We start from the raw sequence: 25,344 nt of genomic DNA, 5'->3' as shown, positions 1-25,344 counted from the left end.
GATGTGCTGGAATAGTCGTTCGACACAAAAAATAAATATTATGCAGAACAGATAGTCAGATTCACGCGCTGGGAAGCACGGATTGCTCGATTGGATGCGATGGGATACATCCTGGAAGCTTGGAAGACAAGAGTGGGACACATGTATGCACTGAGGCACTGGGAGGGCATACTGTCGGCGGGTATGATAATAGGGAGTATTCTTACGCTGACGGTGATGGAAGCGTGGAAGCGAACGGCCTCATGTGTCTTGGGAGTCTATTGGAATGAGACATGTGAAATTGTGGATGCAGTGACGCATATTAAAACTGCAAAATACACACACCCCTGCAGACAGATACCCACAATCCCTCCAAAGTCCACCTGGACCGTGCTCAACACCATCAACCTCCAGTAAAATGTCGAAGCTCATTCCAATCACCAGGCCCCGGCGAAAGTTCAGAGGCCATGAAGAACGCGTAAATGCTGTGACCTGTCGCAGTTTTCCCTGATAAACGACGGATGATTACGGGCTCATAGGACAAGATGCTTCGGCTATGGGACTTGAAGACAGGTGTTGTGTTGAAAGAGATGAAAGGGCATCGTACTAGTGAGGTGTAGAGGTTGGCGGTATCACGAAATGGGCAATTGATGGCAGGCGGTTACTATGAAGGCGAAGAGGTCAAAATCTGGCACGGAAAAGCTGGAGAATCTCTCACCAAAATCTGAGCCCATTCCAATTGGATCTACTCGCTGGACTTTTCTCCTGGTGGAACAGTGCTAGCTGCACTGGTTCATGTGACGTAACGACGAAACTGTGGAACACCCTGGCAGCAGCAAGGAGATCCAATAAAGTGTGGTAGGAGTCATGCCTTTTCGATATTCGCCCTCTCGAGAACTTCTTGCCAAGAACTTCGCGTCGCATCCTTCAAGCTTGACTCACAAAATGGAACTTGTGCCAGTGACCGTTTTGCGCACCACCGGTTGCATCTACTGTGCATCGTATTCCCTGTTACACAAGCCAGGCTGAGACCCAGTCGAGGCCACGACACATATGTGAGACGGGCTTAATGACACCACAGAAGACAAATTCATCCCGGCACGGCCACCGCCTGCCTAGCAGACAATTTTGCTTCTCCGTCCATGGAGTCGCGATCTCCTTGGGTTGCATGACCCTGCGGACGATGCACGTAGTGTGGAACATTGGTTTGTGCCCCCAATCTCCATCGCACAATTCACCTCTTGCACAAACTGAGCTAATTTATGCGGATTCTCACTCGCGAGCATTGCGATTGATTGTTCGCCTTAGACAGCCTTTTAGTGCATTTTTGCTAGCGCGGCAGCGCAACGGAGAATTCAAGAGGACCGCATCCGAACATGATCGAGTCATTGCACAGATTAAAGATACGGCTTCTATTAGCTACTTGATGGACATCAGGACACTAGCCTAGAGTCTAGAGGTACTGTGATTATATTACTCCCTCCGAAAATCTTACACTTGTTCCGGCAGAGCGTTTATCATCATGAGATTGATCGCCTGAGTAAACTGGTTTTCCAGATCCACCTGCGATGAGAATCATGAGATCAAGCATGATACGAGGGATTTTCATGGACTTATACTCTAATCGTCGAGTTTGTTGTGGAGCGACCAGCGATGACAATGTCTCTTGCGAACTATATGGAATGGCACGGAGATGAATCAATCTAAACCCGAGCTCACCACGACCAATTTTTCATGCCCACGTCGCCATTTAGCACGGAAAATGAAAAACCTCACCCCGATAATCAATTCTTGTGCAGAGATCGAGCGATTCGAGTCCCAGAAAATTTGTATTGGCGCTGCTAAACAGGGATGTTAGCTTGTTCCAGGTGGTGCCCTCGCTGCCAGCTCGCATCCGATGAAGGTATGGGGAATAAGGAATTTCGCATGGCTGCCTATATCTTGACCATGCACTCATAATAATGTCCGCTAGGAAGCTAGGAGCCACCATGATCTTGACTTGGTTCACGCGTCTACCCTAATTGATCTCTTTGCTAGATTTTGCTTGCGCTATTGATCCATGTCCAAAACCAATCATTACTTTTCATTTGATCAACCTCAGGCATGTCTTTCAGAGAGCGCATCATGTGAAGAAAATCGGATTCAGATCAGGAACTGCAAACTACCGATAATTAATACTCGTCATCGTACATATACGAACATTATTAAGAGATAAATCGTGGATGAAAAGATGATCCCGTACTGTAAAAGAAACAAGGCATGTCGTGCCTACAAGTTACAAAATAAATGAGCAGTTCAACATCTGCTGAGTACATATCGATAAAAGGGAGACGTGTCCATAAGTCACAGGCAGTCCATGATCTGCGAAGTAGATACCGGTAAGAGAAATGAAATGCAAAGACAAAGAAACAAATCGAGGGCCATTTACACGATGGCGAAGACAAGAGAAGAGACTTGAGATAGACGTATGTGCGAACCGCGGATGGTGGCCTTCAACTCCAAGTGTTCTGAGACAAGAAGGAGGCGGTTGTGCTGTTGCGGTTGTGTCGGGATTGGTCGTAGGGGACGTCCGACGTCGAAGACTGCAGGTATAACCGGGCGGCGCGAAGACATAGTTTGTGCGCGGCCAGCGGTGGCCTTCAACCTCGCGGGCATGAAGCTCCAGGTCGTAGGGGACAGCGAGGGAGGCCATTGCGGATCTTCGGGATTTGGTCGTAGGGGACCTCGGGAGTAGTGAAGGTGTCTGTCTTGAACGATTTCGATCGAATTTCCTGGTTCAGGCGTCTTCTGATCCAGAAGCAGTGGTGTAGGCGACAGCATAGAAGGGAGTCCAAGCTGGGCCATGGCAGCCGCCCAGCCGTCGACGAGAGCGGTTTGGTCGGCGAGGAGATCGTCATGCAATTGTTCAAGGTCATCTACTTTAAATCAACAAACGAAGTGAACGTCACTGGAAATCACTCACTGATCGCAGTAGCGTGTTCTTGTTGTTTGGAGCGAGTGCATTCGATGCTGCCACGGGCAGCGGCCAAGCGAGCAGATCTAGATTCGCGCTAACAAACGACGGTGAGTGCAGCACTTGGCTTCGCAACGAACATGTCCATACCTTGTGTCTTCCCGGGCGGAAATTATGATGCCGTTTCGTATCCGGGGGTTTCAGCTGAGGCGAGACGATCTGAGTTGGGATGCTGCCAAGAGAGGGCGTCGCGATCGTATGAGTCGAAGCGTCCACGAGAAGCGAAGCGTCGGTGGTCGTCAGGCGTCCGTCCTCCAGGGTGATTGGCTGGACTTGCGTCCGCTGAGAGGGTCCACTCCAGTCATCGATCGCGAGTGGTTTCGTGCCTTGCAATAGGTCGCCACTGGAACAGTCGCTGTCGTCCTACAAAGATTCAAACATTGAGCGATAAAAATGGGGAGACTGTGTGACTTTATACCTGGAGGATATTCCTTTCCTGAAGGTCCACGCCAGAGAAGTCCTTCATGAAGTCGTCATGATGATCGACGAGAGTCGTGTCAGAATCCATTGAGAGGCGCTTCGTGTTCGGAACCGGCGAAGTCGGCAGTATTGGCGTGCATAAAGTAGAACACGTATTAGATGGCTGAGTGCTGCAAGAGTCGTTTGCGATTAGATTCGGTGAAATTATTACGTCTGGCTGAGTGCTGCAAGAGTCGGTTGCGATTGATACGGACGGCGGAGTGCTACATGGTTCGGTTGCGATTGAAATTGAGTCTGCTGCAGTAGAGAAATCGGACACTTTGTTGCAAATGAGAGGCGCGTTGAGCTTGGCTAAATTGTGCTTCGGAGGGGGTTGACCATCTTTACTGAGGAGTATCCGGGCGGTCTCGTTGGAAGCTAGAACTAGTACCGCGACAGAAATACAGAATTCGGATATGACCAGGCCAGCGGTGACGTTCTCTGCTTCTTTGATGGCCTTGGACGTCCGATCCACCACAGTGTGTTTGAAAAAGAATGCTCCGAGGCACCCAGCGACGGTGACATGGGCGGCACCGTCGAAGATAGCGGAAATCATATTGTAAGGCGAGTTGAAGTTGAGAATGAGTAGTGAAGAAAGTAATGCACGTAAATCGAGGACGGGAAATGGGAGACGTATCTTGTAGTAGGCACGCTGTATTTATACTCTGTTATACCAGTTAAATCAGCACTGCCACGAAATAAACGAACTCGATCGCGACGCGCCTAGTCACGTGTATGAAAAATCACTTTATGTCAGCAGCCACCACCGCCAATCATGTAGCTGCCAATGTAGTCAAGTATTGGCGCAGGTTCCTGGACCATGACAAGTTACAACGCTGGGATTCTTGCGGTATGCGATCCCTCCGCATGTTGTTCATGTCTTCTAATTTTGAGTTGTCTGTCGGAACTTTTTTTACGGCATTTTAATCGATTAAAATGGTCTAACGACGCGGACCCATTGCCATAGATTATGATCAAACAGTCAGCATTTTAATGAACCTCGCGCCATTTTAATGCACGTGAACATGATGATATAACGGGTATTTTAATAAGTATTAACCTAATATCAATGGGTATTTTAATGGTACCCACCGAGTATTAGTGGGCATTTTAATGGCGGCCCTGTGGTCTGAATGCACATTGTAAGGTTGTCAACTGAGGTCTTAATGTCGTGATAATCATTCCAGCAAGGTGGTGATGAATGTTCAACGCATATCAATTGTTATTGTGAGACAAATATTAATCTACATTATGATATGCATGGTGAAAACAGAAATGACTCCCCTCGCCTCCGTACTTGCCCGGACCATAAAGCCTGCTCATGACCAACAACCGACATAGAATAAGTGCGCTCTGGACACGCAAAAAAATGAGATCGAAAAGAGATAGGTAACACAAATAAAGCGCACCTTGAGTTGCTGGAGCAAAACGAGAGCAGCAAGAGTAACAGAGTGACGAGCACGCCTTGAGTTGCTAGAGCAAAACAAGAGCAGCAAGAGTAACAGAGTGACGAGCGCGCCTTGAGTCGCTGGAGCAAAACGAGAGCAGCAAGAGTAACAGGGTCTAAGTGATGATGCTTGGTGTGATGGGGGGCGCAACCGACTCTGGACAGGCAAAGAGATGAGATGGGAGGGAAACGGACAACATATAACAAAGCACACCTTGAGTCACCGGAGCAAAACGAGAGCAGCAAAGGTAACAGAGTGATGAGCGCGCTTTGAGTCGCTGGAGCAAAACGAGAGCAGCAAAAGTAATAGAGTGATGAGCACACCTTGAGTCGCTGGAGCAAAACAAGAGCAGCAAAGTAACAGACGGATGAGCGCGCCTTGAGTCGCTGGAGCAAAATGAGAGCAGCAGAAGTAACAGAGTGATGAGCGCACCTTGAGTCGCTGGAGCAAAATGAGAGCAGCAAAAGTCACAGAGTGATGACGGGGAGGTTGAAGGCACCAGAATTCTGGACATGCAGTCTAAAAAAGATGAAATGGATTCAGAAGGGAAACGGGCAATTTAAAATCAAGCGTACCTTGAGTTGCTGGAGCAAAATGAGAGCAGCAAAGGTTATGTTGGAGTGATGAAGGGGAGGCTGAAGGCACCAGGACCAGATGGGAACATGGACGTCGACATTGAGGAACAAAAGTGAGTTTGAATCGTCAACCTAAGCACTATCAATGATAAACTCAATGACATAAAATAAATTACCATGTTAGGAAATAATCATAGCAAAAGGGCTAAATTGGCGACAAACATGTATTACTATAGGCATCTGAATGGCCGCAAACTCATTGTAATGCAATATCCATGCAATCCTACTTTCTATGTTTGAATAATGGCTGAAATAAGGAGGAAGCTCACTATCGTCAGTGATTCAGATGGTGCTTGACGGAAAGCACATCGAGCTTGTCATGTGCTATTATGGGATACAGCAGGGCAAGAAGACTATGACCGCTTCAGATCTTATCAGTTAGTTCAAGACATATTGTTCTTATCTGCTTTGCTGTCGACTCACCGACTCTGGACAATGTGCAGATTTTTGAGGTGATGCATTTCTGTGCTGGCATTCCCATCATTCTTGCTGGCTGCAAGAACGAACTCAGACATGACCAACAAGTGATTGACGAGCTCAAGATGACGGACCAGAGACCTCTAGTGAGAGAACAAGATTGAGAGAGCCAACTACTAACACCGTGAAAATCTCGGCATGAACCCCATCTAGCGAGAGAACAAGATCGAGAGAGCCAACGACCACCAACGACTAGGGAATGACACAGGTGTACCCGTGGGTGTCGCAAGCATCACCCGCACCCGCACCCACACCCGCAGGTATACCCACACCCCCATGGCGGGTGCGGGTCTCATGGTGGGTTGGTGGGTAGTATAGTGGCGGGTGTGGCACAACAGTGCCCGCATCGACTGTGTGGACAGACGAGTCCATGCTGCTGCGCCGCGAAGACGAAGAAGTACCTGCGCTTGTCGCACCAGAACCCGTTCTGAAACTGTCTCCTCCATAACGGAAGGAGTGCCAGGCATGTTAGATGCGCTTGGGGGCTTGGTGAGGGAGGAGTGCTGCGCACGAGCGTCGTGTCGAGAGCGCTTCCAAATAATATCGGATTTCATACTAATGGGACGAGCAGAGCCGTGAAGCTTATAGTAGAGGCCGCATCTGTATGTATATAAGAGATAGGTACGAATATAGAAGGAACAACAAATGAGAACTTACGCGTTGCAAACGGTCTTGCCTTCATCGTCCTTCCTCCACAAAGGAGTTGCAACCAGGACTCACCACCTCCACAACTCGGACGAGTCCATACCCTTCACGACTAGTTGTTATTAGCAATCTTCACGATCTGTCCGAGGCTTGAACTCGACCTTTCGCGCTGGAAGACAGGCGCTCCTACGACATGATAGAATTGGTGATGGGTTTGAGGCGCCAGTCTAAGAAGAGAGAATTTTGCCTGTATCCGGTACACAAACAGGTCGTCGTTGGGTTGGCATTGGGATGAAGGCACAGTGAGATTGCAAAAGCTGTACGAAGGAGCAACACATAGGTAACCCAAACACTCGGATTACAGTAGAGCTAGAATCTAGTGATTGTGTGATCAGATCTTAATAGCAATACTAGGGAGACAGAAGTATCATGCTACAGCGTGACGTGAGGAGCGGCGAATAGTGGTAGAATCACTGGCCAATGTCTGACTCTTGGGCTTCCTCCTGCCCCTGGATGCCTTTGCCTGAGGTTTGGCAATAGTAACAAGCCCAATAGCTGGTGATACGTCCTCGCTCTGACCCTGGGCATCCACCAAAGTCTCTACACATGGTGCCATAGGAGTTGAAAAACACGGAGTTGAAATGGAAGGTTGTAGGCTAGTATCAACTTGAATGATAGGCCCCGGGGCTGCGGCTTCGGACTGCGGGACTGCGGCTTTGGGTTGCGGGACTGCGGCTTTGGGTTGCGGGACTGCGGCTTCGAGTTGGGGAGCGTCAACGGCTGTCTTAGGTTGCAAGGTTGAAATGGTTGCAGCTGCAGCTGCAGTTACAGTCGGATGGATGTTAGCTGCCTGTACCGGCAAGTTAACATATTCCAATGAGTCTGAATCATCGTTTGAGTCTGAATCACTGGCGTCCAGCGCGGCCATAACACGATCAAGTGATTCAGTGACTTGCTCCATGGTGCACTGAGTGTCATTGGATGGCTGCGTCTTGACGGTACCATCAAAGACGTATCCATTGATTTGCTCGACGACCGATTTGATGCGCTGGTGGTTCCACTTAACAACGAAGAATTTCTTGACTGTCTGAAAGAGGGAGTGATACGCGATCGAGGAAATGGCACCAACTCCATCACCCGAGAATTCCTGGTCTGGGGACAGGATGAATATGATCTACAGGACATGACTGGGACCCTACCGATGTGACGCTAAATGCGATCAGGCCAGGAGTGCAGCTTGTGAGCTTCCACATCTTAGCGTAGGAAGGTGGTCCGCCACGTGCTTTGGAATACAATGACATCTTTCCGCATACCGCAACCTTCATAGCCTTCAAAGCAACATATGAGTAGCCAGATCCGCTGTTACTAGTATAAACTGACCTTACCTTTGCGATGACTATCCAGTTCCTGAAGATTTCTTCTCGTTCACGATATGATCGGGGTAAAGTATGGGCGCCTTGAAGATATCATAGGCCTTGCCTTTGCCTGCTTCCCATCCGATCAGTCTGTGACCTGTGAGAGGGAAGTTCGGTCGTATTTCGAAACGAAAAATTCATTGGGCATGTTGAAGATGCCGCCTGCAACAGTACGCAGGCTGTTTAGAAATGATGAGCGAGCTTGCTGCATTCCGCTCCCGAACTGATTGAAGTATTTATTATAATATTAAAGCCTTGAAGTGAGAAAAACTGCGCACCTGGTTGAAGAATGCATTTGTTCGCATCTGAGCGTGCAACGTGTGGTCAATGGACGCATAGAGTTCAGCAACGAGTGCATCCTTTGCTGTAGACTTCTTCGCATAACGATTTGGATTCGAGAAGTCGACTGCAGGATCAGGACAGTCTGTTTGAAAAATAACCTTGTCAGGGAGAAACATCTCGGTAGTTAATGCATATTTTTTCGCCAGGCTTAAAATGAGCTTGTCAACATCATTCGTCGTCGATGAGGCAGGAGCTGAGACAGCAGATTCTGATGCGGACAGTATCGCAGATGCTGTTTGCGACATTGACGATACCCTAGACGACAATGTTTGAGGGCGTTTACGAGAACGTTTCAGCTGTTGTGCAGCCAGAATGCCATTGCTCTCATTCAGAGATGCATTCCGCTGCTGGAGCTGCCCTTGTTGAAGCTGGAGATATTTGATATACTAATGTATTAACAAGTATGTTAGAATTTAGAATATGTGATACGAACAAAAGCACAAGCGTACCTGTTGGTAGTGTTCAATAGAGGCGCCACTGCTCGGTGGAGCCACAGGCTGACATTGGGTGCCTTCATCTGCCGAGTCTGAACCTGAATCAGAACTGAAGGATATCGAATTCGAACCAGAGTCAGACATTGAAGGGTGTTGAGAGGTGGGTCGTCGCAGGGTGTCAAGTCCGTCTCGCAGTCGGTGCCATTTTATGCAATCGTGTTGAGGCCATGAGGCTGCGACCAACAAAGTTAAATTGAACAGTAATTTACACGCGATGAGGACGTACATAATAATCATCGCAACATGTTGCAGGTCGATGTGTGATAGTACACGTTTCAAATCTACACATCAACACGTGGACGGATAAAGTCTTACGATTCAGAAATAATGAGGTCACTTACATATGTAAAATGAAGAATGTTTGACGAAAGGCTGTTTGTAATTGCCGTGCATGGAAAGGCCCATCAGAGCAGGCTGGACCTGGAAACCGACATAGACGTTAGCACAGTTGATGGTCCACCAAAGTTGGGAAATAAGTTCCTTTGAAGAGCGTGTGCTCCAAGATACCCTTAACACCGCCTAGACATCAACATGGTAGTTGTTCGGTTGCCCGAGCTTTCCATCATGGCACTAAGACTCGCGCACCATAATGCGACAGCGGACTAGAGAAAACGCTTTCGACGAAGAGTATGATGATGGGGATTATGTCACGGAGTGGTGTATGGTATATCTATATGTTTTGTTAGTATATTTTCTTATACAAAGTTTACAGCTCACCAAATGTAGGTTTGAAGCGGCCGGTGCTATTTACGAAGTGGTTAAGATGAGGTGTGACTTTCTTGGATGTGAGTATGTGCGTGATGGATGTTGCATTTTGTCGGACGGTGCTTGCGAATATGTGACGTTTGCATCTGTACTGTGGGCAGTCAAATAGGTAATGGTCTCGTCAGTTCCTGGGCATATGGGACAGTGTGAAGTGTCGCTCTCAAAGGGATGTGGCAGGACCTGGCTTACTTACAGGAGCAAATTTGCGGCTCTCAAGCCAGTATTAAAGCGGTAGTGGATCAAGTGCTTGGTTGATCTTGTAGAGCCTTGACTCGAAGAAACATGTCAGTATCTACAGTGTGAATTACAAAGTAATCTCCGTCTGTTTCCGGATCATTTGCGAGAGCAGCACCCCGAATGATCGATTGGACAGAGATGATTTCAGAGGATATGCGAGGTTTGGCTCGCACACGCCACAGTCCCATGTCATTATCTCGCCTTCGACGACTACTGGCGATACCAACATCATAAGGATGAATCAGCGCGAGAGGGAAATCAGTGTTGCCAATCAAGCAGCTGAACATGTACACGAGGCGAGCGAAAAATGGTTTGTCGGCAGTCTTCACGATGACGCAGTCATACCTTGGCAATCCATAGAACTTCGGGTTGCACCGAAGTAAATCTCGGTGCAGGCGCCAGTCGACTATTGATTCGTAGTTGACACGCAAGAAATGAAACACTGTTATCTAATAGTAGTGTATTAGTATAATGAATTGAATGAGAAGTAAATTAGCATACCATATCTTCTGTGCGCAGGTGAATACACTTTCCATCCGGCAATGGAATATTGTGCTGTGGTAGAAAGCCATTTAAGAAGCCATTTAGCTTCATCCGAAAGTTGGTGAAGGCCCTGTCAGTTCCGTGCGAGAGCATGATATCGGAAAACGAGTGGTTGCCTTGCCTCGAACCTAAATGAGCATGGATAGTAGTAGATTCGGGTTCCCCAGTGTCATCCAAGTCCAGCGCTTCATGAGTCTCCGGGTCGCAAGTGTTTCGTTTGTAGTACTCGTCAAGTTCATCGAGTTCAGTGCGCATAGATGTTGAGGTCAGAAGCCATTCATCATAGTGCAGAATCTGTAACAATAAAACAAGTCTGAATCTGCATGACAAATAGTTACAAGTAACAAACCTGAGAAGCGACGTTCTTGAAATTTGTACGTTGAAGATATATTTTTCGCAACGAGCCGTGCATTTTTTCATTTGGTTTGGTACTGTAGTTACATGTCGCACCTTTCGATATGATATCGTCGAATATGTGAGAGACCAAATGTTTCTTTGGAAAGTTCCAATTTTTGAGGGTTTCAGGCTGTGATTGGGCAATATATTCCTAGTGATGTGTCAGCTGATCATCATCGAAAACCAGAACAATACAGTGACTTACGGCCATTATCTCTGAGAACTTTTGCACTGCCAACCTCCCAGCTGCGATTGTATGCTCTGTATGCACTTCTAACGAGGCATAGATATCAAACTCGATGTAGTGGCGAATGCAGCGAAGGAGTAAGTGTCCCAGTTTACAGCGGGACGAAGTAAATATATCCTGTGCGGCAAAGACAATCATCTAAATAGTAAGTTTGTGTTAGTGCCGAAAACCGCTTATAATGTGCACATGAACCTTTGACAGATCCCCGAGAACAGTACCATCAGTGAAATCCACTGCGACGACAGACGAAAAATGTGTTAAATCAGGCCATCGCGGAAGTCCATCAAAACTAGTAGGACGCTGAGTCAGAAGTAGCAACAATGTATCATGGTAATCACAATACATACTTTTTGTCGAGTTTGACAGCTGCATCGCGCCCGAGGTCTGAAATCCAAAACTTAACTTCCTTCCACAAATGATCGCCCCATAACCCTTCCTCATTTGTGTGAAGGCGGTCGAAAGAAAGTGCACGATGAACGTCGACGTGACGAACTCTCGAAAAGACATTCTAACAATTGAATTACATCAGTATTTGATAGATATCACAGCAGGAACTGCATACCTCAACATTTCGGAGCGAGAAAGCCTTGAGATGAGCCTCTTTTTCCTTCTCAGAAGGCTTCAATCTTGCAGTGCGAAGTACATCTTCAGATTGGTGGCGTGTGCGAAACTCGTGGGTAGCAAGAACGGACTGCTCGTCTTGCGGAACCAAGCAAACTGGACACGGGAATTTTCCCTTAAGTCCACGGATCAACGCCATGATACATCTACAATTTATACATAAGCCTCACAATAGTAAATGCATGTGGTACTTACTGTTCTTCATAATCAGCGCTTAAGATCAAAATAACAGGCCAGAGACGACGTTGGATTCCATCTCCACACTCAAACCAATAACCCGTATTCGAGTGCTGCGCAACTGAGGCAAGAAGCTGGTAAAATGACGTGTGCCAGACAGCATTTTTGAAGTCGACGTAGTTCTTCTTTTTCGCATGTTCCTGATTCTCGACAATCTAAATCAATACGGCAGTTAGCAATACTAATACTAACCCAACAAGCTTGTCAATGCAACTGACAATGGGCAGCCAACCGACGACGCGACCACCTCCCAAGGCAGTATTGTTGTTGCGAATGTGAACAGGTAGGTTGGCAATACGCGCAATAATTGGGTAGCCCTTTTGGGTCCCGAATGACGATAGTTTACTCTTGTCGGCATAAAGAATGTATGCCAGTGGTTTCGCATCTGAGGGAAGCTGGGACTAGTACAGTTACAACGGTTTGACATTGTACTATTAATTTAAAACAACAATAAAACAAGATTTGAAACATACTTGTGCATTCCAAAATGCATCAGCAGTCCATGGTTCGTCAATGAAACGTACAAACCTCTCTCCGTCGAATTTCGAGAGACGTTGAGCATCGAATACGAAATGAGGCGCGAGATATTTGTCTCGCAATAAATCGAGTCCCCAATCCCAGAGAGGGCGGTAATGCATCTCGAATTCGTGCACCTCACTGTCAAATGGAACAGACACTGTATCATTCTGAAACTGCGCACTGATAATCAGTTTATTATCATGTTAGTATTAGTACATGAGACAATACTCACTCTGGTATAACGTTGCGAAGCAAGGTTCCATAGGGAGCGAACCTCATCGTGATTTTGCAGCGTGAACTTATCATTGCCGCTAGCAGATCGGTGCACGAGATCCAGAAGGCGATTGGTTTGATCCTTCGTCATCGCAGCTTCAAGTGCAATCTCTGCTATTTCGAAGTCTAGCCGCGTGCGGAAGGGTTCCCAAGGTGTATTGTTACGAGGCACAGTATGTTCTGTCATGCGGCTGCGGGTGAACTCAGAGAAGTGATGTACAGTGGAAGAAATTTGGCTGTGAGGATGATACTCGACTTTAATATCATCGAGCTCAGGATTGGGCTTGTTGGGACCAGGATCAGGCTCATTGGAACCAGGATCGGGCTCGTTGGGAGCAAAATCGGCCTCGTGAAAGTCAGGTAAGGCTGCGTCATGGTCCACTGGTGGGTATTGTCGAGGCGATGACCCTTGCATCTCTGATATTGACAGTCTCAGTACATAATCAATCTAATTAAATTGAACATACCAACATCTGGATCTGGATCTGCCCAGATCGCAGTAGCGCTCACTGTATTGCGATGAGAACAATTAGAAACATAGTACTATCATTGAAACATAAGGGCCCACCTGCAATAGATGATTGCGCATCCTCCAAACGTTGTAGATTATTGCGAATCTCGCGTCGCTGCCTTCGAAGTTCTGTATGGCAGATATCAACTATCTATTGAGTGCATGATTGAAAGACGACTGATTTGAGCACTCACCTTTCTTCTTGGCCTTCCGAACTATATCAGCAAACTCCTCGTCCTCCAGCCGTTCCTTTTCTTTCTTTGCACAAGACTTTGAATGTGATCCTAACCCACGCGCACGAACATTCGCCCCACATCGATCACATGTCGCGAGTTCTGATGCCCGTTGCTTTGACTTAGGCATTGATATCAAGTAGCAAACAAGCGACGAACAAGCTGATGGTTCAGTAGATTATTAAAGTGAAAGGCTGTTAGTAATGGAGTACATACCAAAAATCAACTGTTAAAGACAAAACAGACGATGATCAAGGATATGTTTCGTTCGAGTGTAATATAAGATACTTGGCAAAACTGTTGAGCGCAAATGCGATAAGTTTTGGATGGGAAAGAGTCTCGTTCAGACTGACTATAGACTCACAGATAGATAGCAGGAGAGAATTGATTCAGACGAACGGAAGTTGTGGGTATGCGATTTGGTGTACAGGCGATTCAGATTCAAGCCGAATGAAACAAGACAATTGAATCAAGGATGTCGTTTAAAATAAAGAGTATAGATGAAAACAGCACAAAGAATCGGAAATGAAGCGATGTACAGAGCCAGAATTGTTGGGTGGGTTGATGCACGTCCAGGCTATTAGGCCTTAGGCATAAGTCATCGTACGAGTCATAATCTGAATCAGGATGATATTGAGACTCCGCCTAAAGCATCGTAATTCAGATCACAATGACTTTGCGGGGCATCGTAACACGTGACCATTACAATGCCGGCAAAGAATCTCCGACAAACTTCTGGGTAAGAATGAGACTGAAACTTTGGTACTTGAGAGAAAGTTGATAAGTCGAGTCAATCAACAAAACGAGACTACTACAACAAAAACACAAACACAATCACGACCACGATCACGGAGACTGTTAGCAACAACGATCACAAAGCAAACAGACAGCAATCAGAGAGATGGTCAGTATAGACAGTCACCAACACACCACACACTTGAGACAGAGAGAGAGAAACAGAAACAGAGAAACAGAGAAACAGAGAAACAGAGAGAGAAACAGAGAACATGAGCTTCAGTCACGAATCTCAGACACGATCTCAGAGAAAAAAGAGAGAAAAACAAACACACAGACACTCAGAAAAACAGAGACAGAGACAGAGACAAATCACAGAGAAAATCACAGACAGAGACACAGACAATGACACAAAAAGAAACAGAGAAATTCAGACAGACAATCAGGAGAAAAACAGAAAAAGAAAGACTAGTCTTGCTAGTCGTCAGACACAGTGAGCTCAAGGTATGTGCTAGCTGTTCAGCACAATGAGCTCGAAAGTGTGGTGCTGGTTGTTGAGCACAATGAGCTCCAACCTTGAACTGCACTTGCTGGTTGCTGATTCACACTTCACTCACAATTTTTATTCTGAGGGTTAAAAACAGTGGGGAACTGCTTGTTTTATTGGGCAAAAAGCTGGTCCTTATATAGACAAATTTGGTGGCTATACTACTAGTTTCTCGTACTTAAAGTTGTAACTTTAGTTCGATAGTACCAAGTCACACGGTATCTTTGAGTCAAAAGTAAATATTCATAACTCTAGTTGGTATAATGATGAGTCAGCAAGAGCTGCGTATGGCTCATGGGTCAGGTGACCCTTGATGACTCAGCTAGACAAGAGTGAGAAATGATTACATATTGTGTACATATGTTTATAAAATCTGTGGCTGATGAATTGACTGGTAACATAATGACATAGGACGCGTGTTTAGTGATTTGTAAGCTTTCCCACAGGGTAACCTTACGCAAACATATTTTTCACAGTCACCTGATATGTGTGAGAATCTGTCTGAGTCACCCTCATGGCTGACTAAGCAAAACTCATCGCAGGAATAAATGTACAAAAATATTCAATCCGCTCGCGTACAAACTCGTAAAAGTGAAAAAAAAGCGAAAAATATTCCCTTAGCCTCAGTCTGACTTCAGGTTACAGGGAAAATGATTTCATAGTGATTCTAGGGCATAGGGGCTCATAGGAGAGTATCAGTCATCCATGCACTGAACCAGTTTGGTGCAGGTCACCGGCAGAGATCCTGGTGGATGCACTGGACGAGGGGGAGCCTACCGCTGTTAACGAACATAACAGCGGCAACAGTAATAATAATAACTTACCTCATAGCGTCCAGCCCATCACCACTACCTTGCAGCAGCAACCTCAACCATCTACCGCCCAGCAACCTCAACCATCTACTGAGCAGCAACCTCAGCCATCTACTCCTCCAAGGATGACGAGGACCAGATCTCCTCCAGGCTACTATGCGAGCCTGAATGAAGGCAGCAATGCAGCGGCCATAGTGATGGAGAACCTGTTGGAAGCGTCAGAGGTAGATTTATTGGACGAAGAGACTCACCTTCAACTTGCCTTGGCAGTTGCCCAACCAGAGCCCACCTTGCAGCAGGCATTACACGGACCGGATGGAGTAGAGTGGCAAGAAGCTGTTGATTACGAGATCAGTCAACTTGAGAAGTTGGGGACGTGGGAAGTAGTAGACTTACCTCGTGGCGCTAACCTCATCCCCTGCCATTTCGTTTTGGCCACGAAACGTGGACCCGACGGCGAAAAACTCAAACTGCGGGCACGACTCGTTGCCAACGGCCAGAAGCAGCAATTTGGCGTCGACTACTTCGACATGTTCGCGCCAACAGCCAACATGAGCACCATATGCACTGTCCTGACGATGGTGGCTCAGAGAGACTGGGAGATCCACCAAGTTGACATAAAAAGTGCATACCTCTATGCGAGCATCCAGGAGGAAATTTACATGCGCGCGCCGCACGGATATCTCATGGAGAGTCAGCGCGGAAAAGTATTGAGGTTGAGGAGAAGCTTACCAGGGTTGAAGCAGGCTGGCTTCGAGTGGGCAGAAGAGTTAGCGGGGGTCTTCACGAAGATAGGTTTCAGCCGGTCCAAGGTGGACCAGGCGGTCTACTACAAGTGCGCCCCAGACGAGCACGTCATCATCACCGTCTCTGTGGACGACATGGCCGTTACAGCCAACAGAACCTCCCACATCACCCGCTTTAAGTCGCGACTCCGCGAATTTTCCGAAATAACAGATCTAGGGGAGCTAAATTGGCTGTTAGGACTGAAGGTAACCAGAGACCGGGTTGCACGTACCATAACGCTCTCCCAGAAGGCCTACGTCGACACGATGACCTGCACCAAACTGGTTCGGTGCATGGATGACCGATACTCTCCTATGAGCCCCTATGCCCTAGAATCACTATGAAATCATTTTCCCTGTGACCTGAAGTCAGACTGAGGCTAAGGGAATATTTTTCGCTTTTTTTCACTTTTACGAGTTTGTACGTGAGCGGATTGAATATTTTTGCACATTTATTCCTGCGATGAGTTTTGCTTAGTCAGCCATGAGGGTGACTCAGACAGATTCTCACACATATCAGGTGACTGTGAAAAATATGTTTGCATAAGATTACCCTGTGGGAAAGCTTACAAATCACTAAACACGCGTCCTATGTCATTATGCTACCAGTCAATTCATCAGCCACAGATTTTATAAACATATGTACACAATATGTAATCATTTCTCACTCTTGTCTAGCTGAGTCATCAAGGGTCACCTGACCCATGAGCCATACGCAGCTCTTGCTGACTCATCATTATACCAACTAGAGTTATGAATATTTACTTTTGACTCAAAGATACCGTGTGACTTGGTACTATCGAACTAAAGTTACAACTTTAAGTACGAGAAACTAGTAGTATAGCCACCAAATTTGTCTATATAAGGACCAGCTTTTTGCCCAATAAAACAAGCAGTTCCCCACTGTTTTTAACCCTCAGAATAAAAATTGTGAGTGAAGTGTGAATCAGCAACCAGCAAGTGCAGTTCAAGGTTGGAGCTCATTGTGCTCAACAACCAGCACCACACTTTCGAGCTCATTGTGCTGAACAGCTAGCACATACCTTGAGCTCACTGTGTCTGACGACTAGCAAGACTAGTCTTTCTTTTTCTGTTTTTCTCCTGATTGTCTGTCTGAATTTCTCTGTTTCTTTTTGTGTCATTGTCTGTGTCTCTGTCTGTGATTTTCTCTGTGATTTGTCTCTGTCTCTGTCTCTGTTTTTCTGAGTGTCTGTGTGTTTGTTTTTCTCTCTTTTTTCTCTGAGATCGTGTCTGAGATTCGTGACTGAAGCTCATGTTCTCTGTTTCTCTCTCTGTTTCTCTGTTTCTCTGTTTCTCTGTTTCTGTTTCTCTCTCTCTGTCTCAAGTGTGTGGTGTGTTGGTGACTGTCTATACTGACCATCTCTCTGATTGCTGTCTGTTTGCTTTGTGATCGTTGTTGCTAACAGTCTCCGTGATCGTGGTCGTGATTGTGTTTGTGTTTTTGTTGTAGTAGTCTCGTTTTGTTGATTGACTCGACTTATCAACTTTCTCTCAAGTACCAAAGTTTCAGTCTCATTCTTACCCAGAAGTTTGGTGTTGTCTCTTTTGTCCACGGAAGACTCTGATAGTCTAGTGGAGAGACTTTAGGTGTTGACAGTGATACCTGACCTCTTACATCTGTGTGTTATACCGATCGAGGGTAGTCATTTGCGAGTTAGACTTTAGCTATTGAAAAGGGGACTTGGTATTGAAGTCCAAGGTCGCCCGTTCCTGAGTCTGTTTAATACTCATTGTGAGTTCCTTGGCAGCAGGTTCAATATTAGGCTAAGAGTGCTACAAAGGCTTGACTAGGCCTGACGGTAGTTTCACCTGTTTTTGTATTGAGGGGGACTCTCATTGTAACTCCGCACAACTTGCTGCACTAAGTTTGTGTACGAATCCTTGTTGCTGTGTGAAGTGTTAGGAAGAGTGTCTGTTTGTTTTGTGTCATCTCTATATTGTTAGAGTGACTGTGTTTCCTGATTTGTTTGTTGTTGTCTGTGTTGTTGTGATTGTTGTTGTTGTTGTCGATCGCTGACTGACCGAGTTCTGTGTTTTTCTCTCATCGCTGTGTTTCATATCCATATTGTTGGATTGACTGTTGACTGCTGATCACTGACTACTGACTTTTCGTGCGAGCCATATTCTACTGACTGTATCTTAGGAGCAAGGCAAGCCACCCACGAACGACCACGTTATCAGTCATTGGTATTTGTCTGAATCGCTGACCGTGGAGATATTTGGTTTTATAGGTGTTCATCTATAGATCAACTATCTAAGAAGACAACGATTGTCGAGCGTTTCTACATGGCCGACGCTAAGGGTGCGCAAACGCCAATGGAACCAACACTCACCTTGTCCGTTGAGCAGGGACCAGTCACAGTCGCCGAAATCCATGATATGCGGGACGTGCCCTATCAGCGGGCCATCGGGTCGCTGATGTACGCGGCTACCAGCACACGTCCAGACATAGCCTTCCCAATCGCCATGCTCTCACAGTTCATGTGTAACCCAGGCAGAGGCCACCAAGAGAGCACTCCAATACCTAAAAGGTACTGGGGACTTCGAGCTGACATTGGGATCAATGGATGGAGGCCTGGAGGCTTTCGTAGATGCCGATTGGGCATCCCAGCCCCACAGGTACTCCATGTCCGGGTATGTGGTCCTCCTGAATGGTGGTCCGGTGGCGTGGAGCGCGCGCAAGCAGCCGCTGATCTCATTGTCGACAGCAGAGGCCGAATACATAGCCCTGACCAGTGTCATCCGAGAGCTATTATACCTCCAGTTACTGATAGGGGAGCTGTACGAGCCTGTCCCGCACCCCATACCCGTGTTCTGCGACAACCAAGCCGCGATAGCATTAGCATCGAACGGCAAGTTCCAATCACGCACCAAACACATTGACCTCAGATACCACTTCATCCGCTCCCACGTCAGAAATGGCATCTTCAAGCTATTCTACTGCCCCTCCGAAGAAAACGTCGCCGATGCCTTCACAAAGGCATTGCCTCGCCCACGCTTACAGAAGCTACGAACGATGATGAGCCTGGCTTGCGCTCGAGGGGGAGTGTTGGAGTCTGAGGCCGAGACGTCCAAGTCAAGGGGAAGATCAGAGTCGAGAGAGGCCGAAGGATCCGAGCGATAAGGGCAGATAGGTCCGAGCGCACACCAAACAGGACAAAGACAAGCGATGTATGACGTCGGCTCGCATCCTAAAATCTTTTCAATGTCTATCAATCATATATTCCTGTAACCACGCCACTTACCTTATAAGCACGAAGTGCAGCGCCCAAACATCTCAGTCGTTTCGAATGAACTGAGATGTGAGTATCTTTGTCGTACCAGCCGTTAACGTTGAACTAACAGCTCGTAGTCACCTTTGTGTTCTAGGTACATAGATCAATATGAGTTGTTTCGAACGAACTGAGATTTACCTTTGTGTTCTAGTGATTGGCTCCTCGTCGTGCATACTCTCGCGCTCGTATAACACCTTTACGGTATTTTCGACATTAACTCAAACAACCAATTTAAGTCTAAGTCCCTCAGATATCGCCACTCTACACTCGAGGCGGGGACTGGGAAGGAGCCTGCGAAGAGCTGCCAGTGGCTTCGAGAACAGCCACAAAGTAAGTGGCAACAAGTCGCTTTGCCAGAAGATTCATCACGTTTCATTAATATTTCTCCCTGAAAACGTGGGGGGAGGACGTCTTCTGTTCAGTTTTCGAGAATCATGCAATATCAAAATGTCGAGATGATACCAAGTAGATGAATAAAAATCACGAGCTACAGCAAAAAACTGTGGACAAATCCGGACTCGAACCGGAGACCCCCCGCATGCTAAGCGGATGTGATAACCAGCTACACCATATGCCCTACGAACTGTTGCAGACATTTGACCACTTTGATACCATTGATATGACTCATCGATTTCTCGAGCTTGGATATTTGAATCGATCAACTTGAACAATATCCACGATGGCTGGCATGATGACGATCAAACTTGTATTCAGCGGTGGACTCGAGTTGCTATTTGACAACGAGCGGAATCAATCGGTTCTCATCCCTTCATTTGTGCCATCTGATAATTCCACACACTCTCCTCCGTCCTCATCTTCATCTACTTCATCATCATACAACGATACGCCCTCCACAGGAGAAACGAAGGCAGCAGATCTGGAGTACTTGATTTATCACCTTCGTGATCATTTACTCAAAGAGCGCCCGGAATTGTTTATGGAGAATGGGACGATGTGCGCTGTCTCTGTTTCTACTGAATCTTTACCTCACCTCATAGTCTCTCTAGCCGCCCAGGGATCCTTGTGCTGATTAACAACACGGATTGGGAGCTTGAAGGGGAAGGTTCCTACCAACTTCGCAATAACGATGAGATCGTTTTCATCTCAACGCTACATGGCGGATGAGGAAATTCGTGTAGCATCGAGAAAACTACGAGATATGTTCATGACGTCGGGTTGGGGATGAATAAGGTCCTCTTATGGCTGAATATCCCGCTAGCAATCATTGGCACGGGGACCCGCTTCTATAGAAGTGGACGAAACGCGTTGTTTCGGACCCCCAGCTCACAACAGTATGTACATCTCCTGTACATCGCCTACTTAGGTGTGGGCTACAATCGCCCTTCCTGTCAGGAATAAAGCGACACATGCCGGCGCGAGAACTGGCTAGTGGGCTTGAATGACTGCCTGATGGTAAATCTTTTGTAACACATACATCAGTCTATGATCATAAGGGAGAAAGAAATGATTACATACATGGTTGAACCGCTAAACCTTGACCGTTCTAGCCTGCTGGACATATTTCTGCATGAGCACAACCACCCTCTTGAGGTTCTGACTCATCTTTGCCGAGGTAGGAATGACATCGAGTATGCGCTCCCCGTCCGGCGTCTTCACGACCATTTCTGTCTTGACGTACTCCTCGAGCCTCCTTAGCTTTTTACGCGCCTCCTCGACCGCGTCCTGATCCCCTTCGCCACCCAACAAGTCCGCTTTGTTCGCTATAACCATATGAGCTTTGCCACTCATTCCAGGTTGGTATTTCTCTAGCTCGTCTTTCAAGTCTCTAAGCTCGTCCCACGGTTCTGGGCGAGACAAGTCCACAACATAGACGAGTGCGAGGGATCGTTCCATTGAGCGCAGGAAGGAATGACCTAGACCAACATTTTCTGATGCACCGGATATGAGCCCAGGATTGTCCGCGACGGTGAAGCGAAAGGTCTCATGAACGTCAAAATCGTAGCCTGGTTCTATGTCAGGCCGTGGGGGATCAGGTGAATTATGTTCTAAGCGCAGTTGTTCTTCGGAACTTTCTATGTCGGAAAGTTCGCGCTCCCGGAGGCGCTCTTCCTCAATAGCAGTTTCATCGAAAATATTTTCACCCTGAAGGGCGCCTTCGAAGGTTCCATCTTCTGCTACACGAATTACACCAACAATGGGGTTAAGTGTAGTAAACGCATAGCCAGCAACCTCGGTCTTCGCCCGACCGCCAGTCAAAGCGCGAAGAAGAGTGCTCTTGCCCGCGTTCGGCATCCCGACAAGTCCAATATCCGCGAGAATCTTGAGTTCGAGGTATAACGTTAAACGCTCACCCTCGTGTCCCCGCGTTGCAAATTTGGGTGAACGGCTGATGGGTGACAAGAAATGCGGATTGCCCAACCCACCATTGCCACCCCGCGCGACGATATGTCCAAGCCACTCCTGCTGGCCCATTCCAAGAGGTGCATCATCAGAAATCACGACTTCCTCCGTCTTGTCCAAGTCGAGATTGATGGGCGATAGCAACCTCTGTTTCCTAGCCCAACGCCTGGCTCTCTCCTCGCGGTAAAGAGCTGCCTCCGCCTGTTTGAACACATCACGATTGACATTATCATCCGCATACCGCGGATAATGCACCCATCTGTTATCCCGAAGCTTCGCATGACGTTCCTCGGGACTGAGCCCCTCCAGCCCCTCCTCCTCCGCTTCCCATTCATCCTTCGCGCGTCGTGAGTCGCCTGGAAGAAGTTCGCGTACCACTGTGCCTAGAGGAACTTTTATGATTATTGGTGGTGCGTTTTTGCCGTTCTGCCATGTCCCTTGGCCATTTCCGCCTGCGGCGCCTCGTACGCGTTTTGGGATGGATGAAAGACTTGAAAGATTGGGTGAAGGGAAAATATAGACGTCGCCTCCACGTCCGCCGCTACCACCTGAAGGAGGCCCCATGGGCTTCCATTTTTCTCGGTGGAAAGCAACGCATCCGTCACCTCCATTGCCTGCATGATGTTGAGTATGCACGAGTGAATTCAGACATGTACACACCTCCTCGAACATTGATTATAACGTTGTCAAGGAAGGATTGACCCTGCACGATGTTATTATCAGGTGGTACGCGTATACCTAGAGGTGCAACTCACCCCTTGTCTTCGCTTCCACTCAGTCTTTCGTTGCCGTCGAAGAAAATCCTGTAAGTTGTCTTCATCCTCTTGTGTCTCTATGGCAGCATTCGAAGCTTCCTGACGCGCTGCGCCACTGCAGTAGAATAGCCGTTTCTGTCTGAATAGAGACCTGCAGGATAGTCTTAACATACAAGCGATGAAATTTCGAAGTAAAAACCGGATGAGCCTAAAGAAGTAAACATTACATAATTACAAACACTGACTGAATAACTCTACAGTACTACTAAGTAGTAGTACACCGATTCAATATAGTCAAAATATATATTACAGTAGTACTATGTTTTTACAATCGGCAAAAGGTCATACATAATGTTGCCTAGTACACTAACAGTCTTTATAACTGAAGTGTGAGTAAAATCGTAAGCTTCAAGACATATACAAGCGTCAAAATCGTCAGACCGAAGTACGTCTTTCAATAGCATCCCATCACAATCTGTTTTAACTTTCCTGTGGGCGGCCTGTCAAACCTAATAGATGGCTTGGTGTCAGTGCATGGGCAGACCCTTCCCGCGGTCGTTCTGTTCGTAACTCGTTTCTTGAACTTGACGGAGACACCGGCTTTAGTGGCAGTTGTGGTGAGGTTATGAGCGTGGAGGTACTGATGCGCAACAAAAGCGACGCGGCAGTTTTATCCTCTGGAGTGTACACTGGCGAGGACAATGCTGTGTCGCTGGGACTCCGTCGTGGAGAAAACCCAGAAAAACAAGGTTGAATCTGTGTTCCCGACTGCGGAAGGGATGTACTCGGAGAGGGGAGGGTCAGAACGGGTGGAACTCCGGAGACGGAGGAGGAGCTCGTGAATATTGCGGAAGTTGGAGGTGTTGGAAGCTGTTGTGATGGAGACTTTGAAGAGCTCGAAACTGGCCGGGTAGATGGTGACTGGGACGAAGTCAGGGCTCTTCGAGTCCGTTCTTGCGAATGTGGAAGCCAGGTAGAGATGGATGGCAGGCGGGAGGACGAGTCCTCAATGGATCCCACTTCAGTCATTGCACCATCTTCCTGCTCGACGTCATGCTTCCTTCGCTTGGACCCTCTGGCGTCAGAAGAAGATGATTGGCAAATGCACTGATTGCACCCATCTTCCTCGAGGCGCTTCACCTTCTCTGTCAGGTCCTGAAGATACGCCACCGTCCGTACCAGTATCTCAAGTTTGAATTCCTTTTCTCCTGCCTTCACCTTTCCTTTGCCCTTCTTACGTTCGTCGTCTTCATCCTCATCACTGGCCTGTACAGCTTGATTGACTCGCTTGTATTCCGCAGGCACAAGCTCTCTTAAGGCGGCCAGAGCATCATTAATTTTGGTGCGTCTGGCTTTTTCAATGAGCGAGTGATTGATCTTCCGTTGAGCTTCACGTGCTGAGCGTGAAAGCGCCCCAGGTTTGCGACCGCGACGTTTGAGTTGTGGTGCTGGAGGGGAACCGTAAGCATCATCTTCAGCCTGGTCATCGCTGGAAATTGGGCTAGACAGTCGAGGATTGTCCGGAGGTATTGCGACAGCAGCGCCCGAGGCCGAACGCAAGCGCTTTGCCCTGCGTGGGGTGTTTTCAGCGTACATGTCCATCTCTGCTGGACCTTTGAGAGGTGCAATTGCAATGGGTCGGAAGAGATGCATATGACAGTTCATATTCTCATCCGCAAGGGCTTATGAACGACATGCGACACGTTTGTCAAGTGGTGATTGGCTGGGAGTGTGGACCCCGTAACGGATGGACAGCATCACAATGGCCTGTAATGCTCTTTATACAACGTGCCTATAATTACTGGCGGCCCTCTCGAAATCCCTCGCACGACTGGTTTTGAGCGATCTTATTGGTCCTTGGAAAAACGCACGTGTGCGAAAGGTTTAAGCGCCCACATCTTATGGACCTTCCACACAAGAGCATTTCCCAGCTCCCCAGTGGCTGGCTACGTGGAGGGAAATTCGCTGGTGGATCCACGAAATGCCGAGCATGCAATCCACGTACATTACCCATTTGCAGTGAATTTCTCCCGCGTCACGGATACTCCTTCAGGGGTTTATGTCATTCAATATGTTATGGTACGTGAAATGATGAAAGACTCGAAGGAAAAAGTCGTCCAGCTTTCTGGAGAGAACCTACAGACCCTCACAGATGCCAGCTATGGCTCATGCCGTTCTATCACGAGAGATCACAAGATACGACATCCAGAAAGATGGCGCACGAGCATGATGTCAGATGACCATCACGTATGAGCTTGCATATATGAATATTCACGATTGAATAACCCTTGAAGCTTTCTCAGGTAGCATCTTCTTCAAATAATTCAATTTCATGGACAGGATCGCCGGAAACTAAACTTGCTTCAGAACCCATCGTGTTGCTCAAACAACTCGACTACGAGCTTGGGCAAGCGCAGCTGGACTGGTACTACTCAAGACAATGACACTCGAGGGTAAGCTGAAGCCTCGTTGTTATGACTAATTATCATCATCCGCAGCTCTCCTTTGACAGCAAACGTGACATTGACAACTGGACCCCTCAGTGTCATGGCCTATCCTTCTTT

At 47.3% G+C, this 25,344-nt stretch overlaps 7 protein-coding genes and 1 non-coding gene across 8 annotated transcripts; 1 reads left to right on the top strand and 7 right to left on the bottom strand.

Annotated features, from left to right (window-relative positions):
- Positions 1-2,245: 2,245 nt before the first annotated feature.
- HD556DRAFT_1375331 (uncharacterized protein) lies at positions 2,246-4,206 on the bottom strand (the record flags this gene model as incomplete). Its single annotated transcript, XM_041303073.1, has 5 exons — positions 2,246-2,894; positions 2,942-3,029; positions 3,083-3,355; positions 3,411-4,088; positions 4,175-4,206. Coding segments are annotated over 4 exons (1,530 nt in total), but the record flags the coding sequence as incomplete, so codon positions are not given.
- A 2,274-nt stretch (positions 4,207-6,480) lies between these two features.
- On the bottom strand, positions 6,481-6,718 carry HD556DRAFT_517873 (uncharacterized protein; the record flags this gene model as incomplete). Its single annotated transcript, XM_041310842.1, has 2 exons — positions 6,481-6,611; positions 6,669-6,718. Coding segments are annotated over 2 exons (181 nt in total), but the record flags the coding sequence as incomplete, so codon positions are not given.
- Positions 6,719-7,083: 365 nt separating this feature from the next.
- Positions 7,084-8,996, bottom strand: HD556DRAFT_1479561 (uncharacterized protein; the record flags this gene model as incomplete). Its single annotated transcript, XM_041308597.1, has 6 exons — positions 8,863-8,996; positions 8,350-8,799; positions 8,169-8,294; positions 8,037-8,063; positions 7,856-7,984; positions 7,084-7,803 (listed from the first exon to the last, which is right to left on the bottom strand). Exons 1-6 carry the CDS (start codon positions 8,989-8,991, stop codon positions 7,084-7,086), a joined length of 1,581 nt encoding a protein of 526 aa, XP_041159567.1. The 5' UTR covers positions 8,992-8,996.
- An 805-nt stretch (positions 8,997-9,801) lies between these two features.
- HD556DRAFT_1375326 (uncharacterized protein) lies at positions 9,802-13,510 on the bottom strand. The gene is made up of 14 exons (XM_041303072.1): positions 13,451-13,510; positions 13,314-13,385; positions 13,213-13,254; positions 12,705-13,162; positions 12,427-12,645; positions 12,172-12,354; positions 11,912-12,108; positions 11,658-11,862; positions 11,443-11,603; positions 11,288-11,384; positions 11,054-11,233; positions 10,802-10,999; positions 10,411-10,746; positions 9,802-10,358 (listed from the first exon to the last, which is right to left on the bottom strand). Exons 4-14 carry the CDS (start codon positions 13,158-13,160, stop codon positions 9,912-9,914), a joined length of 2,679 nt encoding a protein of 892 aa, XP_041159566.1. The 5' UTR covers positions 13,161-13,162; positions 13,213-13,254; positions 13,314-13,385; positions 13,451-13,510; the 3' UTR covers positions 9,802-9,911.
- A 6,657-nt stretch (positions 13,511-20,167) lies between these two features.
- Positions 20,168-20,241, bottom strand: HD556DRAFT_t70. Its single transcript has one exon. It is a non-coding gene; the product is annotated as a tRNA-Ala (tRNA).
- On the top strand, positions 20,238-20,971 carry HD556DRAFT_517648 (uncharacterized protein). The gene is made up of 2 exons (XM_041310840.1): positions 20,238-20,618; positions 20,672-20,971. The coding sequence occupies exons 1-2, from the start codon at positions 20,344-20,346 to the stop codon at positions 20,787-20,789; spliced, it is 393 nt and encodes a 130-aa protein (XP_041159565.1). The 5' UTR covers positions 20,238-20,343; the 3' UTR covers positions 20,790-20,971.
- Positions 20,895-23,105, bottom strand: HD556DRAFT_517389 (GTP-binding protein Obg CgtA). The gene is made up of 4 exons (XM_041310838.1): positions 22,781-23,105; positions 22,686-22,728; positions 21,141-22,639; positions 20,895-21,083 (listed from the first exon to the last, which is right to left on the bottom strand). The coding sequence occupies exons 1-3, from the start codon at positions 22,949-22,951 to the stop codon at positions 21,153-21,155; spliced, it is 1,701 nt and encodes a 566-aa protein (XP_041159564.1). The 5' UTR covers positions 22,952-23,105; the 3' UTR covers positions 20,895-21,083; positions 21,141-21,152.
- A 155-nt stretch (positions 23,106-23,260) lies between these two features.
- Positions 23,261-24,376, bottom strand: HD556DRAFT_1238371 (uncharacterized protein; the record flags this gene model as incomplete). The annotated part of the gene is made up of 1 exon (XM_041297969.1): positions 23,261-24,376. One exon carries the CDS (start codon positions 24,374-24,376, stop codon positions 23,261-23,263), a length of 1,116 nt encoding a protein of 371 aa, XP_041159563.1.
- Between the last annotated feature and the right edge of the window lie 968 nt (positions 24,377-25,344).

This window comes from Suillus plorans, assembly GCF_016647745.1.
Source record: "Suillus plorans strain S12 chromosome Unknown HD556scaffold_32, whole genome shotgun sequence".
In the NCBI taxonomy this organism is placed as follows: Eukaryota; Fungi; Basidiomycota; class Agaricomycetes; order Boletales; family Suillaceae; genus Suillus; species Suillus plorans.
This window is presented reverse-complemented; position numbering and strand designations above follow the sequence as displayed.